The sequence below is a fragment of the Dryobates pubescens genome, chromosome 8 (assembly GCF_014839835.1).
Source record: "Dryobates pubescens isolate bDryPub1 chromosome 8, bDryPub1.pri, whole genome shotgun sequence".
Taxonomy (NCBI): domain Eukaryota; kingdom Metazoa; phylum Chordata; class Aves; order Piciformes; family Picidae; genus Dryobates; species Dryobates pubescens.
This window is the reverse complement of record NC_071619.1, coordinates 16724455-16743584: the sequence shown is the minus strand read 5'-3', so window position 1 is coordinate 16743584 and position 19130 is coordinate 16724455. Positions and strand designations below refer to the sequence as shown.

Genomic DNA, 19130 nt, shown 5'->3' with positions numbered 1-19130 from the left:
ACTCTATGGAAAGTTTCACTTTCAGGGAAAAGAAGGGAGAAGGACAAAACCCCAAAGTTTCATTCTATTTTCTTCTTTTCTTATACCTAGCTTGCCTGGGGTAGATTTGCTTGAAGTCAAATGCCATCAGAAAACAGCAGGTCAAATTGGTATTATACCTGCATATTCCTCCACCTCTGCTTTGTGCAGTGGAGCAAATGATGTCTGGATGCCCTCCTGCCCTGGGCCTCATGTCTGGAAGTGCTACCCTGCTGCCAGCCAGGATCCTAGGCATTTCAGTGTCCATGGGATGTGGAGGAGGGCTAAAAACAGTTTCACACAAGTTTCCAAACACAGATAGTGCCAATAAATCAGATGAATGAACCTACAGCGGTGCAAGAAAAGCAAGAATGTGTGAAAGGCAGCCACAAAGGCCATTCAGAATTTCCAAGTTCCAGGTGGTTCCGTGATGTTCTGCTGCGGCACAGTCACACTGCAGTTCACCACGCAGCAGAGCCCCAGCCAAGGGCCCCTGCCCTCAGCTGTGGGGCCAGCACCTGCCCTGTCTCATACATTCTTCTCCCCTTCCATGTGCTCCTTGGCCAGAGAGGGCTGCTTGTCCTGGCTGCCCTCGGGGCTGGGTTTGGTGGGAGGAGTGGGGCTGCTGCTGGTGGCAGGCAGGAGGTTGGCAGACTGGAGCACAGCCTCTGAGTGCTCCCGGGCCTTCATGCGCAGCGCAGCCACGCTGGCGGTACGGTTGCTTTGGCAGCCATAGGTGGGCAGGAAGGAGAGGCCCATGGGGTCTGGAACGCAACATGAGCACAGCGGGCTGCCTGAGAAGGAAAGAGAGAAAGCATCATTACTGATGGGGACTGTCCTGGGGCCTGGCTAGCTGTTCTCTCTGCAGCCAGTCTGGAGAGGGCAGAACTGGGGCTGGAGTCTTGAACAGCAACAACCCCCTCCCCTACTGACGTTTAGTGGGTACACAGATGTTCGCTGGATCAGGGCTAGAAAACCCAGATCCTGGTCTGATGAGTCCCACTGTGAAAGATCTTACACTGGAAGCTGTTCAGGGTGACAGTGAGTGAGGGCAAGCAAAGTCAGAAGCAATGTTAAATCACACATGAGATTTCCTTACAGCTTGTCCCCTGCCCTCTGCCTGCATAATGAAGCCTGATCTATTTGGGCAGATGCATTTGTTTGGTGTGTGTGGGAGTCTCATTACTTACCTACACTTTAAAGATCACTGTAGAGATAGAAGGGAAAGTATTCTGCTTATTACACAGGAATTAATGACCTTTTCCTATCCCATTGTAAGATGAGATAGGCTTTTCCTTGGCCAGACCCCTGCCAGCTCTTGGAATCATGTCTACCTCCAGGAGTCTGTTCTGCCCTCACCAGTCCATTGCCAGTGGCACTTAAAGATGACACATCAAAGAGAACAGCCTCCAGACAAAGCCAGCTAAAGCTGCCACAGTTTAAGAGTCTCATCAGGAGCGACAGGCCAGACCACCTCCCCCATCATCTAAGATACACAGACTGTTCCAAGCAGGCAATAAAACACTGGAGAAAGGGTGAAATGGCATGCCTCTTCCTTTAAGCTAAAAGTATTTCCGGTAATCCACTGAAAGAGGCAGTTCTCACTCCACCAGCTGCCCTTCTGAGATGGACCACTACAGGCTCTTTCTTTGGCTTATCTTTCATAATACTGAGACTTGAACCAGTTCCCAAACAAGCACACCTGGAAGTGTAAATTGACCACTGGGCCAGACGTGCAGTCCATCCAAAAAGTCACCCTGATAGGTTCTGAATGAAGGAGAATGTGTCAGATGAGTAGAGAGGGAAGGCAAAGTGGGATGGCTGAGCTACTACTTTAATTTGCTCCCTGGTGAGAAACATTGGGTGACACCATTTTCCCAGGGGTCTCAGAAGCCACTAAACTCCACATCCTCTTCTAGACCCTGTCCTCTGTTGACACCCTACCTCTCAAAAAGAAACAGCCCAGTCACGCACAACCTGACACAATGCAATGTCTTCCTCTGATCTTTCCAAGCCAAGGACTTACCTTTATTTTCTGCAGTTAATATTAGAGTTAAATGGCTCATGACTAAGTGGTGAAACTAATAACCTGTGAGGAGCTGGTAGTCTTTCTTTTACACTTCTGCTCTTGGTAGCAATGGGTCAGCAGCACCCATCTGCCCTGTGAGGATGAGGGCAGACAGTTGTTTGGTTTTACTGTCACAGAATGGCTTAGGTTGAAAGGGAGCTCAGACTGCTGGCAATTGTCAGAGGTTAGCAGGTAACATTCAGGAAAAAGTGGTCCTTGCATTTCAGAAGACAGAATCTACAACAGTCAAGTTATTAACAACTGCGAAGCCTTCCTTTCTCTTGTAGTTCTCCTGTGATAGAGAACATGATCAGCAGACCAACATTCAAATGAACTGAACAAGCAAGTTTCAGCACTTGGCTAAAGTATTCTGATTTTGGCTTTTAACACTATGAAACTGAGTCTTTAATTCTGTGGCTGGTATGAACAGGTCAGAAGGGTTTGTAACAAGATCCACTCAGTGACATGGCTTACAGCTTTTGCCACCACCAACCTGTTGAGTCACAGCCGCTTCAGGGGTGCTGGATGGCCACTGCTCTAACAAGACAGAGGAAAAGAAGACAAGCACTTCAGAATCCCTACAGTTTGCAGCAGGTCTTTAGCTGCAGAAGATACACGGAAGTCTGGCTTTTCACTATTAAGTGAAATTAAGTGAAATACTATTAAGCTCCACTATCTTAAGGTTCAGTTCTAAAATGGAGGAGCATAGAGGCCTGCCTGTTCATCAGCTGTCTTTGCACTGCTGCTTTCTAACACAGAATGAGATATCTGAATGCAGCTGTTCAGCTCCCAAGCAGATGGGAAAGCTGACCTACCTGAGGTACCTAATGCAGGATTGGGCACAGACATTGTCTGCTTAGTGGGAGGTGAGGAGAAGTGGAAAAGAGTGTTCCCTGTTTCAAAAGAGCATGAATCAGCTTCATCCCCTAAGAATAATTTTCATTCCTTGTTGCAGAGGGATAAAATATTTATCAGTCTTCAGTACCAATCTAAGCTCTTTGCTTAATAATTAGACCTGATATTACTTAGTGGCTCTACAACCTGAGGGTGTAGTTACCTGTGGTGGAAACTAGACTATCTCTAGCAATAATACACCCAAAACTCATTCCTTTCATTTTGACTGAGGTTAAAAGACTTCCAAACAACAACTCGTGCATTAAAAAAAAAAAAATGTAAAGTAAGTGGTGTCATTTGCTCTAGGGTACAGCTAAAATACAGGAAAGTAGGATTTAGCCCTGATTTTTGTAAGGAAGGTTCAATCTACCTTATAATTGCCTGTGTCTGCAGATAGTAAGTGCAGTGAAATCTATCAGACTTTGTTGGCACAAATGCCAAGACAAAGGCAGAGACTCAGGAACAAAAGGTCTCCACCTGCCCATCAGTCAGCCCACAATGAACAGGGATGTGACTTTTAGCAAGGAAGAGGCATTTACATCAAAGGTTTTTAACATCATATTGCAGTAACCCTGAATCCGCAGTGGGGAAGGAAAGAATCATTTCTACTTACTTTGGATCCTTAGGAGTTCAGGCACCTAGATCCCATCAAACTCAGCTTAAGCTTTTAGCCTTAGATCTTGATGCAGATTCCACTAACATCTGCAACAGTCCGATGTTACTTTAGTGGGATTTGGATCAAATTGCTACAATATGTATAGGGTACAGTTTTCTTTCTTTCAGGAACTTACTGCCTCCTGTACACAGAATTAAAATATACAAATAGATTTCCATTAACTTCCATCAAATTCTGCTGTACTGATCTGAACCTCCTTGTATTCCTATATGAGATCATACTTTAAATGCTCAGCCTGAACATAAATACTTAATGTAATAAATACAGTCTGAAAGATTTGATCTCCTTGGCAGTTTAATTGATGTACTACAGAGACTGACAAGAAAAATTGAATTAGCTCTGTCTTGTCTTTGCCAACATCACATTTCAATTGTAATGATATTTGATCTACAATTTTGGTTGCAGACCCTTTTGTGCAGTTCCAAAGCTCAGTTTCATCTGAGAAGAGTGGGGTGGGAACAGGGCCCATATTGATACATATGTATTTAAAGTATATATTTCATATTTCAGGTCAACATTTAATTTAACAGAATTTGATAGATGGCCTTTCCAAAAGGCAAAATCCCAGTTCCCTTTCTCTATCAACATTTGATGTAGACAGTTGTTCAGCAGTTTGTCATGGAGGAATGTGAATAAAAATTCCCATTTAAAGTCCTCATCTGTCCCTGCATGCTGGTTAGCTTTCAGAGAAAGTATGATGCTTGATTTAGGTACTGTTTCCTTTTGATAGAAGTCACATTGGTTTGCTTGAGCTTTAAATCCTTGTAAACTTTGAAATCACTTTCACAAGGGTTGAAGGGTCAACACCACCCCAAACTGATGGTAGTGTTTACCAGTGAGAGCTGATTCAAAGGGAGCTCCCTCTTGCTTTCTGTACATGATGCCAGCACTCTATTAAAGCTTGAAGCACAAGCAGGTAAAACAAAAAATGGCTTTATCCAAACCTTCTTGTGCTCTAAACTTGGAGGTTCAGTAGAAAAAAGGCATGAACTTAAAGTCTGAAAGGGCCAGGCACCAGATGCTATCAGTATAATTTAAGGTAACTTCAAGGATGCTAAAGTTATACTAAATGGTTCCTCCTTTTGCTCCTAATCTGGTTAGGTGTGGAAGGCACCTGTGCTGCCCAGAGGCTGAAAGAGTACTTCAGAGCTGACAGAAGAGTCCAAATGTTATTATTTCACATCTCCTTGGATTGTGAACCTTGTATGCCCAATACAAACAAAGAGCTGATAATCTGGCTTAATTGCTCTAGCCTTTTTGTGTAAATAACTTCACAGCGGAACTGAAGGATTTCATCCTCCTTTATTTGTGCCATTAGTACTGTTAAAAAAAAAATAAAAATAAAAAACTAGGATCTTGTCTGTTTGGACAGGAAAGGTGGTAGAAAAGCCCTTAAGAACTGGCAGAGTAGAACCTGTGCATTGAACACTGTCAGCTCCGGAAACATTCACAGCCTTTCCCTTCCACATCAGAAATATGATCTGAACCCAAATCCTGCTGATGTGTCACTCCCAAAGAGTCAGTAGGAATCCCTGCCTAGTTAAGGTCCACAAACCTAATCAAGAATTGTCCTGGAGGAACAAGCCAGCACCCATTTCCTTCTCACGGCTCTTAGGGCTCCTTAGTATATGCACATCCCCTAACACTTGTGATAACAAAAAAAAAATCATTTGTGAGGTAGAGTAATGCTATAGTCAGAGAGCAGTGATGTGAGAATTAAAGTAATTTGCTCAAAGTTTGTGCATATGCAGCAAACTAAAGAAATGTTAAGAATTCTCTGAAGTCACAGTGTCATATAGACTTGTGCAAATGCCTAATAGGACCTGCTTGATATATTTGCTATATTACATAACAAAAGTTAGTAAGTCCATAATCAAGAATGACAGAAAATAAAAGACCCCAAGAGTTTTGATTCCCCTTCCCCAGTCTCTTGCCAAGCAGCAGTGCTTTAATTCAGTAAACACCAGCTCAAGGCTAAGTTAGGTACTTGAATACTTCTTTCTCAGTCTTAGCACTGGGAATTTCCCAATGGAATTGGCCAAATTCTCTTCATCTTTCCATAACAGAAACTGAAATGTAATGGATGGACAGTTCACTTTGGTGTGTTGGTGGTTTTTTTCCTGGATACTGCAATTAAGGCTTCGTAATATGAATAACAACCACGACAGCAGCAACAAAACATAAAGGAGCCTAATCAATGGTGCCCTGGAATATCCACTTTGATGTGCGTAATGCAATCCTGCTTCTCTATCAGTGGTGCAGAGTTGCTGTGAAAACCAACTGAGCTATAACTTGCACAGAGGAGAGCTGTGAGTGAATTATGGAAGTAATTCCCTGGCAAGTGTAATTATTCCTCTCCTTGTACACTGCACTCATCACTGGGTCTGGGGAAATTTCAGTGGAATGCAACAGACACACTCTTGGCCTCAGCCACCAGAATGGTAGAACACTTCTGACAAAAAAACTGAGATTTTTGTTTACACCCATTAATAACATCTTCTGCATTAATGAATTGCATTCATGCTGTCATCCATTAAGAAAGTACTTTGAGGTCTCTCTCTGCACAGAACACTAGCTTCTCCTGATCACTCTATTGTTATACAGCCCATAAATAAAACAAGTATTTTCCCTTCATATTTGAGGTCTGCAATTAAATCTACTAAATGGACTGCAGATGCATAGTTTACAGTAAGTGATTCATCTTGGAAGATCATGGAAATGTAGAAGTCACCACAATAAAGTAGCATAGTTGTCAAATTAGGACAATTACAGAGAGTAAAGTGTGTGCGAGCCAACCTCCTACCTGACTCTGGTCAGTGGTAAAGGGCTAAAACCCTGAAAGAGGAAACCCTGTATATCACAGAAATTATGATCTTATGCTAATTTTTCAAATGAGAAATTGTATTTCCTGAAAGAATAGTACATAGTGAGGTGATACAATAGTTAACAGATGCTTGCTACTAAGTACAGCCTCTGATGTGCTACACTTCAGAAGAGGTGAGGACTCACCTAAGGAAAGAAAATTTGTTGTATTACTAAATAAAGCATATTTAGAAGAAGCAGAGGAAAAAAAAATGTCCAGCAGTAATGTATCCTTCTCTGGAACAGTCTATTCTCTGAATTGCTATTATAGAGACAGACTGCTTTCCTCACAGAGCATCCTGCAGTGGTAATACCAATCCTTTGAGGAGAAAAAAAAAAATCTGTTTCAGAGACAGCAGGAGCATGGTGCTTAGGGACAACAGCTTTCTTCTCATCTATCAGAACAGACCTAGTCTCTTGCTCACACAATATCCTCCATTTACCTAGAAGTGGCACATTCAGGTGGGACTCAGGTGAGTGCTGCCTATTGAAAAGTAGCAGAACCACATAAAGAGACAAGCTTACAGTGCCCTACACTGTCTTTCTGAAGGTAAAGTTTCATGTTTAGTCCCTTCCCCATGCAAGGCTGTCCTGAGATTTCCTGTCTCTACTAGACCAACTTCATCATCAACTGTTATATCTTTTAGTTCAGCTTCATCATTAACAGTTATATCCTTGTACTACAAATTAGATCCAAGCAGGAGCCATGTACCCTAGATACTTTTTGCAGCCTTGGAAATCTGGGTCTGGAGCCAAGCAACTGAAGTCAGAGAAGGAGAAAGCAAGGTATTAGTTTCTTTACAGAAGACAGACAACTCTCAGGTGGCAGAATGAAAATGGTCCCTGAGAGCATAAAATAATTATTAATTAGTTACATCACCATCATCACTTACTATTCACTGTATTGATTTTAATTGTCTCCTTCTAAAGCATCAGTCAAATATTACTCACTGACATCAAAAAAGTGTTGGCTCTCAAGCACAACAAAGCATATCTCATCTTCTCAAAATAATAAAAGAACAACCTAGATTTCCCAGTAGTATCTGGTGTGCTGAGAGTGCCTATTTGTCTGCAGGCAGCCTTTACTGACTGGGATTATTCTCCAACAGTGGGAATCTATATCAATTTAGAAGATCCATATAGATGAGCTGTGCTTAATTTGACATTTCCATAGAAGAAAGCGGGGTCATGCATCCATCTGTAATGAAATGATGCTTTGATACTGGAGCAACTATTTTGCTTTCAAAAGCACATAAAATTCCTGGTAGCTTCAAAGCATGAACAGTACAAGAGAGATTACCAGGAAGACCTCCTGACAATTTCACTCTTTGATAAAATCTTACTTGCTGAATTTCTCCTCATTAAGGAAATCCAAAATCCAAACAGCTCAGAATTATACATCCTGTGCTGAGTTTGATGGAATTTGGGGTGGCATAACACCCTACCTCCTCAGAACCACTGCAGCAGAGTCCTGTCATCATTCTTGCTCCAAAGTGAAACTAGATTCTCAAGACAGTGGCTTACGTCATTTCATCCTGGCACACAAGGACACAGTTTAACGTCCACCTAAACTTAGAGTTGGTTGTCCTTTGACAGGCCTAAAGTGTACAAATCAACTCCTAGCTCAAAGCAGAAAATGAGAAGAGAAAGTCAAGCAAACTGAATTGAGCAAGTCAAAGAAGGTCTTATAAAGTCTTCTGAACACCATGACTCTCCCTATCCTTCCTTTCCTTCCCACAACCATTCTCTTCCTCCAGACTGACATGTGAACTTGGTTGTGTTCTCAGATACATTGGTTTAGATGAGCCATCATTCACCTAGTATTTCCATAGCAAAGGAAAACAAAATGCAAAGCAGGCCTGTGATAGTTTTGGTCAATTCAGAATCTCTAAAGTTTGCCCTGTCCATTATTGCAAGTTAACAACATTGAAGTTCAAGGTCTGCTGTGCACAGTCCCTACCCCAGACCAGGTGAGTTTCTCTTGGAGAAACAGGAAAAGAGGAACTTGTGGAGATGAGCCAAGGAAAGTGGAGACAATACTCCATATATAAATACCAGAAGATGATAAATCATTCTCTGCTTGTATAAAGCAAATTTGCCACCTTACAGAACAAGCAATTCTTTCCCTTTAACCTCAGAGACAAAAACTGACATTACTGAAACCTAACTGCAGAAGAAAAAGATCTCCCCTCAAAGCAGCAACTCAGTCTACTAGTTCCTTGCAAGGACAGGCATAGGTAGCTCCGCAAAATTCCTGGTAGGTAGATATGCACACATGCAAATCTGTAACTAGGTTTCTTAAAATCAAAATATACTAAAATGTCCCAGTCACCTTGCATGTGTTTGAAGATTTCTAGTGCCAGGCAGGGAATATAAAGCAGGCATCTTAGTAATAAATTGCATGTGTAGCTGACAACATTCATTGAGAGAACAGCCATGTGGTAACTGACCATCCCTATACAAATCATTAAAAAAAAAACCATCTCCTTACACTTGGGACCAATTTTTCAGGGACACTGCCTCTTAACCTGTGCAACTGGCTACCTAGTAAGTATCTTTACAAGAGATTCACAAAGAGGACTTTTTTCTGCCCCTAGGTTGTAAAACTGCCATTAAACAAGGAGGAGCAAATTATTAATTTCTCAGTTTAGTAGCTAAGCTATAAAATCACAGAAAAGGATATCTGGAAGTAGCCCAAAAAAATACAACTTTAAAAAAAAATAAAAGAAAAAGAAAAAGAAAGGGAAAAAAAAAAAGAAGCAAACAAACCCAAACTTTCGTTACATTCTTTTTTTTTTTTCATTCATTTTGCTTGGCTTTTGTTTATTTGGGTTATTTGTCTCAAAACTTAAATGTGAAACAATTGAGAGCAATGTATTGATGCATTGAATTTCGAAAATGCTTACATGTAAACTTTAAGAAAAAAATATCCCCTCCATCCAAAATTATTCCCTGAACACAACCTCTTTTCCATACTTTTCAACCTGCCTGGGACTACTTTTAGCAATGATCAATCTTTTTTGCCTAAAGAATTTCACTTATATCTACTCCAGAGAGGCTGCTCCAGCCCGGTGGAAGGAGCTGAAAGTCCAACAACTGCTGCTCACTTAACAGGGTTTAGATTGGCGTTCATCCTTTAAGCTTTACAGTCAGGTCACAGCTGTGTGGCTCTTCTTTATTTAAAGTCACACGTCCCACACCTATCAAAGTATCAGTAGCTGTGTGGTGTGTCTGGCTTCAGCTTCTTTGGAAAGACAGGAGGGCATGGGGAATGGGGGCAGGATGCTGTACTTAATGCAAAACTCAGCAGTTCCAATCATTTGCTTCAGGAATATACCTTGGCAATGCTGATTTAACTGGAATGAGGTATGCCAGAGAACATGAGGTAAGCCAGAGAACACAGTAGGAGGTATTAGAGCCCATTTGTGTTTGTAGCGGAGGGTCTTAAACTGGAAAACTTTCCTTCACAAATTATTGCACCACATTGGGGCAGAGAGTAAATGTATGTGCCACTTTGTGCTTGGCAGTGCTTATAAGGCTTTACATCCTATAAATCCATAAATTGAATTCATTCTGCTTATACTCTTAGTCTTATAAATTGTTAGACTAGGAACAGCTAATGGATCAGCTGGTAATTTATTTTTAAAAGATGCATACTGATGCTTTTTGGGAGCCGAAAAGGATATGGAGACTGAATATACCCTTCCTGAGGCCTGGGTCCCAGGTAATGAGGAATTACTTTGTATCCTCCCTGTCCCTGTGCACACACTTTATTCAAAATCTCAAAGGGATGACACTATTGAAGAAGAGAAAGGTCTGGCATTGTGCACAGATGTACTGCAAGGAAACCAAAGAGCGGATGAGGCATCAGTAACAGTGCCAGGAAATGTATAATGCAAAAGGATGTGTATAACTAATTTATTAGTATAAATATTACTCTTAAAAAAAAAAAAAAAAGCATATGCAAAGAAAATTCTAAAGAAGCAAACTCTACCTACCTTGCTCATTGAGACTCTGATGTCAGTAAAACTGAAGAAAATGAAGGAGCTCCACCACAACTTGATGCTACAAGTTATAACAGGAGACTCAATCCTTTACCTGCAGCATCAGTGAAATTACTTCCGATCATAAGAGAATGAAGGATCCACCATTTCCCAAAGGCTTCCCCACTGCCTCAAGTGGCACCATGTTGCTTAGCCTGAAAAAGTCACTCTTCGAGCTAATCCCTGAAGTTAAACAAAGTCACTCACCTTTTAGAGAGGCGACATGGGATAAAGCTTGTGCATAGGTGGCTGTGTTGAGAAGAGTCCCCGGTAGGCAGGAAGGGAAGAAAGGTCCTGTAGGACCCACTGTTCGACTCAGACTAATGGAGAAGAGAAAATAACTTCTTTACAAAACCAGAACTGATTCCAAAGACAGCATTTTTGCATCCACACAAACAAGTTAGTGGCACAGGGCACAAATAGTTGGAATCAAGCCCGGGTAACATTAGCCTCCAACAGACACCGGTTTCTCAGCACCTCTACAAGAAGCCATGAGCTACATGACAGACAAGTTGTCTTCTAATAATTTGGGCTATACCTGAAGATGATACTGTGTAGGCCAAAGCTTAGCAGCAGACAAGTCTGTACGTACGTACATACATATGATGCATGCTTGCCCCAAAGCGAGGCAGTCGATGACATGTATTACTCTTACCTCTGCTGGATCTCCAGACCCTCTTTTTTATTCCTGGTTTGATCTGCTGGAGAAGGGGAATTTAAATTGCTTGCAGGAGGAGCCACCTCAGTCAGTGTTTCCTTAGGGCCCTCTTGATCAGATGCACCCCTCTCTGTTTTCCTCCATTTAGCTCTTCGGTTTTGGAACCACACCTGGAGCAGGAGAGCAATTCAGGCTGAATACTGTGTTTAGCCACACACAAAGCAAGGAAATAGTAAATTTTTACTCTAGTGAAATCAGTAATTTAGAAGCTTGGCTAAAACTTGCTCTTATTTTGTGTCCTCAGTGTTATTCTAGCTGACCTTTTGGATTACATTTGTATCTATAATATTTCTGTGTCTGGAAAAGAAGCCAGGAGTGTCTGAAGACATTCAAAAAGCATGCTAAAAATAAATAAATAAATAAATAAATAGCATTTTGATGTTACAGCATCAGTTAGCAAAACATTTAAATGTGTGCTTGCCTTTATGCACACATCTAATCTTCATTGATGTCTATGTTTTAACACGTCTGAAAGTCTTTTGCATAGGGAGGTACTTAAATACATATCTTAGCACTCTGACAAAACCATATATGAGTCTTTAAATGAGATGCTGTTAGAATCAGCAAGGCCAGAAGTGAAAAGGTCTGTATTAGGCCATCTTACCCAGCCCATTTCCTTGCTCTTACTCCTCTGGTGTATTTGTCCAGTCTGCATTTAAAGACGGTAGATACTAATTTTGGAAGTTCATTCTGCTGTTTAACACACACCAATTTCCAAATTTAATTTTTTTTTCCCTGAAACACAATACAAATATTCATGTTCTTGATTTTATCTCCTGACTTTTAGTCCAAAGAGTTGTTTGAGTTTTTTTAACATCTACCTTGGAGCCGATTCTCTGGAAGCACCTTATGTGAGGTGGAAAATGCCATAGCCTCTCTTGAGATCAGGAAATCCACATTTTAATACATGACTTCAAGTATAGGGAGACTGTTATTATTATTATTCTCCTCTTACAACTCCATTTTAGCTAGCTGCCTTTTAATTGCATGTATCAGCAAACGCTGAATAATGATTTTATCTATATTCTAAATTTAGAGCAGTTAAATGCAAAGCAAAATGCAGACACTTTCTTGTGTCTTAATTGAATGAAGGTCACAGCTATAACAACATTTAATTGAGCTATTTTTCATTATCATATTTTAATGACTTTGCACTGACAGTTCGCCTGCTTCTGAGGAAAGAGCATGATGAAGTCGTTTATTTCCCTATTTAGTTATTGTTTGACAACATCATCTTCGATTAAGACTCTGCTTTATAGCACATTAATCATATTTGAATGAGCGAGGGGTATAAATGTAAACATATCTCCCATCCTCTGTGTTTCCCTATGTCCCTGCATGAAAGCAAGCTAAACAAATGCTTGCATCTATTGTCTGTTTGCATAATAGCCAACAACAAGGCTAAACACCAGTCCTCAGCAATCTAATTGTCACCACCCCTATCTCACCCTTGCACCTTTCAGTAAGAAGTTATGATCTTCCACTTCTGTATGCTCAATAATTGTCCCATTTATCTCAATTTGCAGTTCAGTCTTTAGGCACCAATAGCCAAAATAGCATTTTTAATTTTTGATTTTTTTTTTTTTTAAGCCAGCACCTACAATGCAGTGGCAAAAGGAGATTTTCATTTCCAAATAATAATCAGTTTAATTTGCCCACATATGACCAATGATTCATGTTCAGATTTAATAATCAGGATCGCATAATCTGATTACAGGAGAAATAATTTGTTTACAATCCCCAATTTACTGCGGTGAATTCCATTATCTCTCTTCAGCCATTGGGTTTTAAAAGATACTAACATGACCCTAGGGAACAAAAGGCAAGCTATTATATTTCCTACAATTAGATCTTTGCATAGTCTTAAGCCCAAGCACCTAAATTAAAAATAAATAAATAAATAAATTTTTAAAATACAAATGCAGCAGGCATAAAAGCCCCATAGACAAAATGAGTACATAATCATGTTCAAGAAATGGTTTGCAACTCTTTGGTGGGTATCTGCTGTTATAGGGATCCATCTGTGGCAACTGCAGGACTGTTGTGGACACACAAAATTAATCCCTGGATGTGGAACACTAAACACCTGGATAAAAAAAAAAAGGGGGGAGGGGGGGAGGGGGGAAGGTGCAGTTGAAGAGGGGGGAAATAAGGAAGAAATGAAGGCATGGAAAAGAGTGGGGCTGCAGAGAGTAATCATGGCCAGTGGTGTTTATTGGATCACATTAAAGGTTTGGGAATTGCTCCACGGGCTCTTAGCTGTCTAAATTAAGTGTTTAGAAAGAAAGTGAAAGGGAGGAAAGTTGAAGAGGTGTGGAAGATTTCTTCCTGGCATCTGGGCTGCCTGCAGCTGGCTCACCCCGTTGCTCGACAGTGGTCATAGTTGCTTTGTAGAATCACATCTCAGCTCTTTTCTCCACACACACCCCCTCCAAAAGCAAGGAAATGGATGTGCATTGATGTAATTTAGTACCTTGGAGACGCGGACAAATTAGTGTAGAACATTATCACTAGTTAATTATGAATGACCGATTAATCAACCTAATCTAATATTCCACATTATGTTGATGTTATTAAAGTGCATCATGAAAATGACAGATCGTCTTCATTTGCGTTCTTTGGCCAAATGTGCACTCTGCAGTCATGATGTCAAAAAAAAAAAAAAAGTTTGGCAATTTGAATAGTCGAGAGTTAAATTATTCCCCTGGATGTTTACCTGCACCCTGGCTTCCGTGAGGTTGATTTTCATCGCCAGCTCTTCCCTGGTGAAGACATCGGGGTAGTGGGTTTGAGCAAAAACGGCTTCCAATGCCTCGAGCTGGTGGAGGAGAGCAAACATCTGTCAGGGGCACGGCAAGGCCGGAGGCGCGGTGCGGGCCGGGGAGCTGCCGCCTCCGGAGGCGTCGGTCCACCTGCCCCAGCGATGGGGAAGCGGGGCCGCCCCTGACAGGGGGGGCAGGGCGTGCAGAGGGTAGGCGGCCTGGGGAGCAGGTAGGGTGCAATCAGACTGCGGGTCAGCGGCAAAGGAAAGCAGGCTCCTACCTGCTGCAGGGTGAAAGTGGTGCGGTTGCGGCGCTGCTTTCTTCGCAGGAACCCGTCGTCGAAGTCGCCGGCGGAGTGCCCTCCAAAAGGGGCCGCGCCTGCGGGCGGAAAGACGCGGTTAGGGGTCGCTGGGAGCGGAGCCACAGCCTCTCCGCGCCTCAAGGTAGAGGGACAAATGTCCGGGAGCCGGGGCCACTCCGGTGGGGCTGGTGGCTCGGAGCCACTGGGGAGCCGGCCTCAGGAGTTCGGGAGTGCTGTCTCACCTCTGAGTACCTCGGCCAGCCAGGGAGGCACTGCGGCAGCCGTCGGGGCAGTGGGTGCCCCGCCGGGTTTAGGGATTCTGACAGCACCTGGGGATCCTTCCAATATGAGGTCATCCTTCTGCGAATGAGGGGCAGTCCGCCCCGGAAAAGGTCTTTTTAGGGCCATTTGTGTTTTAAAAGGATGAAAAGATGAGGGTTTGACCTAGGCGTGGTGAGAGCAGATAGAGCTCGTAAAAGCCCTGCCCATCTGCCGAGGAGCGAGGGGAGCACGGAGAAGGACTGGGCCGTTGGCAGCGTTGTCCCCCCACGGATCCGAGAAGTGGCCCAGCCGCCGTGTATGTGCTCGCCCTCAGGCCTGAAGGTGACCTGCGGGCACAGCACTGGGCACTGGGGACAGCTGGAGCTCTCCTGGGGCAAGGCTGTGGCTGAACTGCCGGCACTCGGCAGTGGGACTGGAGGGGGAAGCCCCCACCCATCGCCGCCGGGGGATCCGAGGGGCCTGAGGGGGTGATTGGATCACTGGGGATTTGTCCCTGGTGGAAGGTCAGAAGAGGTCAGACGCCACTCCCGGGGTACAAACCGCCTTTCGTGGAGCAGTTACACATCACCAGTACCCTGGCTGAAATGTCTGACAAAACGGTAAAAACCCCAAACAGTACCAAAACCCCAAAACCACAACAAAACACTACACATGCAGCAGAAAAGTAGGCAAACCCACAGAAACCTTGCTAAGTGTGCCCAGGACCCTCCTTGCGGACTGCCCAGTGGAACGGCCGAGCAGGGCCGGTCCCGCTTCGGGGCATAAGGCGCTGCTTAGCTTGCAGCATCACTTGGTGGATAAATACGGCCCCGAATCCTCGCAAGGATGGACGGATCGCGGCAGCCTTGGGAGACGCTCATGAGATACTGTTCTGGTAACCTCACAGAGCCCGATTACTTCTCGCCGGCACAACCGGGCCCTCCGAGGTGTCCAAACCCACCGAAAACGATAGCCCCAAAGGGCTTTTCTATGGGTAACGTGAGGGGAGTGTACTTTTGATTTTGGTTTAGGGTGTGTATGAGGGTATTTATTTATTTATTTATCATGTTCAACGCTGTTTTCATCTTTAAGCAGGTCAAACTGGCACTCTTCCCCCGCCCCGCTGCTGCCCACGCCGGAAGAGCGAGGGGCCGGACCCGGACCGGGCCGTCAAAACCAGGCATTAGCCCCAAAGGGACACAGAAGAAATAGACAGGGAAAAACAACAAAACAAAACAAAACATAACAAAACAAAACAAAAAACAAAACTAAACGAAACTCAACCACGTAGAGCACGTTTCCACAGCTGTGGTGCAAAAAGCTAACGAGCAATGCCACCTCAGGGCTCAGTGGCTCAGGCGGGGGTTACAGCTCAGTCTAGCGGGGCACAGGGGGGCCCTCGACATACAGGACGCATCTGAGACAATTTTGGGGGGCGGATTTTCCAGCTGGTGATGCTCAGACCCTCTTGGGTCTACCGGCCCTGGGGCAGCCGTGCTTGAAGGCGAGATGACCCTTCCCCCAGAGGAGAATAAACCTCTGGGCCACCTCTTCCTGGAAGCACTACGGCGGGGAAAGTCCCTTACTCGTCGGGCGATGCTCATGCAAGAAGCGAGGTGGGCGGGCAGGGGCATTTTGCGGGGACGGACTGCATCCCACGCCGTACAACCGCGGCGAGTGCCAGTCCGGAGCTGGAGTTGCTCTGCAGGGAAGTCCCCGGCACTGCGAGCGCTGGCCAGAGGGAGCGGGTGCAGAGGACCCTGGGCACATGCAGGAGTGACACAGGGAAATCCTGAAGGCTGCCGTAATTTAAAAAGAGAAAAGGAATAAACAAAAAAACCCACAAACCAAACAACCACTACCAACAACAACAACAACAAAAAATCGAACTCCTCTGATCAATAACACGAAGAGAAATCCTCCCAATTATTTATTTTCGCACTTTTTTTTTTTCTCCAGTCGTGCCTCGTGTTTCCCCATCCTCCCACAGAATGTTTGTAAAAGAGCATTAAAGATTTATGCGGTCGCTTTGGCTGGAGGGAGGAGGCGTGACCACGTCCTGAAAGTGTCCCGATTACAACCATGACACCAACATCTGTGCTGGGAGGGAAGAAAAGCATCTCTTTCGTAGCCTGAGGCTCAACTGCGGGATAGCTATCCACAGAGGGGAGGCAGGTGGCAAAATGACTGGGGTGGGGGTGTAAAAACAAGGCCTTTCCAACAGGAATCAAATTAAAAACAAAACAAAACAAAAAGCAGCAATCTTTCTTTCCATCCTGTGACAAGAGGGGAAAGCTGGGCACAGGGAGGGGGGAATCGCGTTGCTTTCTCAAGGAAAAAAAGATGATGCAGTTTCATATAACTTGCTGTCTCTATAGATCTCCATTTTATCTCAGAATTCATCTGTACCCCGATAGTCCAGGAGCAAGTCAAAGCACGCTTTCCCCCTCCATCCACCAGGGCACCCCACCCCCACACACCCCCCGCACCTCGAAGTTGAGCTCTTGTACTCACACGTCTCTGTGCGACAACACTCACCCTCTAGCTGCGGTGGGCAGTGGAAGTAGAACATGGCCCTGCGGCTGAGCGGGCACCCGCTGCCCGCCACTGCGAGCCCGACGGCGGCCGCAGCTGGGGCCAGCCCGCGGGGTGCGGGGCTTCCGCGCACACCCCGCACCCACACACCGGCACCGGTTCTCCAGCCAGGCACCGCCACGCACCGCCGAGGTGTCTCCTGTCGACCTGAAGGCAGAGAGGGAAAGAACAGAATAGGTGAATAATCAGAAGAAAGCACCTAGAGAAACTCAGTGATAATCCCATCCCGGAGGAAGTAGTGTCTAATCCTGTGCAGCGAACTGAAGAAGCCAAAGGCAGAAAACTCCGAGGCAGGTGCATAGTAATCAGAATCGGTAAAACTTTGTTGCTTGTCTTGGTTCGTTGGATTGTTTTTTCGTTTTGGTTTTGGTTGTTGGTTTGTGGGTTTTTTTGGTGATTGGTTGACTTCTTTTGTTGGTTGGGGTTTTTTTCTGTTTCCCCCTCCCAAATAACAAACTGTCAATCTCTTGTTCTTTCTTTCCATCTTTCTTCATACATATTCACTCACATGCATTAATCTATCTGTGATCTATCTATCCATCCATCTAACCATCCATCCATCCATCCATCCATCCATCCATCCATCCATCCTTTCCAGAGTAAATAATTACAGAAAGAAAAAGAAATGCTTATAGCAAAGAAAGAACCGTGTTTAAAAACAAACAAACACACACGTGAATTACTCTGCCTACAGGAAACAGCAGTAAAGCCCAAAAGCTGTCTTATTTTTAAAACATCCAACTGTGTTCAAGTTGGAAACCAACATCCTCGGCATGAAAACAGACTAAAATTAAAATTTATATGCAGTCATATAAAAAACAATCCAGGAGGCAAATAAAAACAGTAATCCATACCTAAACCGAAGTAAAAATCACCGGTAAGGTTTGGGGGTATTTTGCACTGGAATAAGGCGCTGTGAGTTGTTGGCTGCAGAGACAGAAGGGCTCTGTGGAGTTCTGGAAGTGGCCAGATGTCTTTATATCTGTCTACAGCATGCTCTGCCTCTCAGCACTTGCCTTTATAATCTCACGCATAATTGGCCTTAATCTGATTATTTCCAGCGCTGTCTACAGTGAGTAACTTGGATAGGTCTATTGGGCCCTACAAATGGCCCACGTGGTGTGCAGAGCGGAGGCGGGGGGGGAGGGGGGGGAGCAAGATGAAAAGAAAAACCCCGTCATTTCTCAGCAAACACCAGGAATGTGAACAGCAGCAACAAAATCCCATTATTTTCTGCGCATTGGCGCTCCGGGGCTCGGTGGCCCCCGGTGCCACCCCCTTCCCAACCCTCTTCTGCAGGGTGCCCCGGGCTGCGGGACCGGGGGGGGGCCCGCCGTGCCGCGCAGTGCCCTGCCGTGCCAGCCGTGCCCCACCGCCTGGACCCCGGCGCTGACAAAGCGCCGGCTAATTGCCGCCGGATGGGTTTTGGGGGGCCGTGCTGCACACGCCTTGCCTTTCCAAGCGATCGTACTACGGCAAAGTTTGATTTTGTTCACAGCGAGGGGTCTCTGGATTTATGCTCGCTTCCCGTCTGCAAATGATATGCGGCGGGACCCTTTGCAATTACTTTTAAAATGCATCCGAGACACAGGCTCAGCGGAGAGAGATGGCCCTTGCTTCAGCCCGGGTGAAAATTAGACTTTAAAGTACCCAGATGAAATTTTCAAGTCAGGGACGTGGGATTGGATCAAATCACATAAACTGCAAAAAAAAGCAAGTATAATGGCGCATAATTGGTTCTGTAATAGCATTACACAAGGATAATAGCCTGTTATGGCCCCCTGCACATTAAGTGCTTCCCTGGCGTAAAGCCTTTATGATATTAAAGGGGGAATATAATGATATTTTGGTTATTAAATGCGTGTAATTAATTTATGCACCACTGAAAATAAAGTTGGTATTATGACCCACTCAAGATGCATCAGAAGATGT

General features: G+C 44.3%; 1 protein-coding gene across 1 annotated transcript; it reads right to left on the bottom strand.

Annotated features, from left to right (window-relative positions):
• Positions 1-546: 546 nt before the first annotated feature.
• On the bottom strand, positions 547-17175 carry DRGX (dorsal root ganglia homeobox). The gene is made up of 6 exons (XM_009897714.2): positions 17142-17175; positions 14322-14419; positions 13996-14097; positions 11217-11389; positions 10769-10881; positions 547-812 (listed from the first exon to the last, which is right to left on the bottom strand). Exons 1-6 carry the CDS (start codon positions 17173-17175, stop codon positions 547-549), a joined length of 786 nt encoding a protein of 261 aa, XP_009896016.2.
• Positions 17176-19130: the final 1955 nt, after the last annotated feature.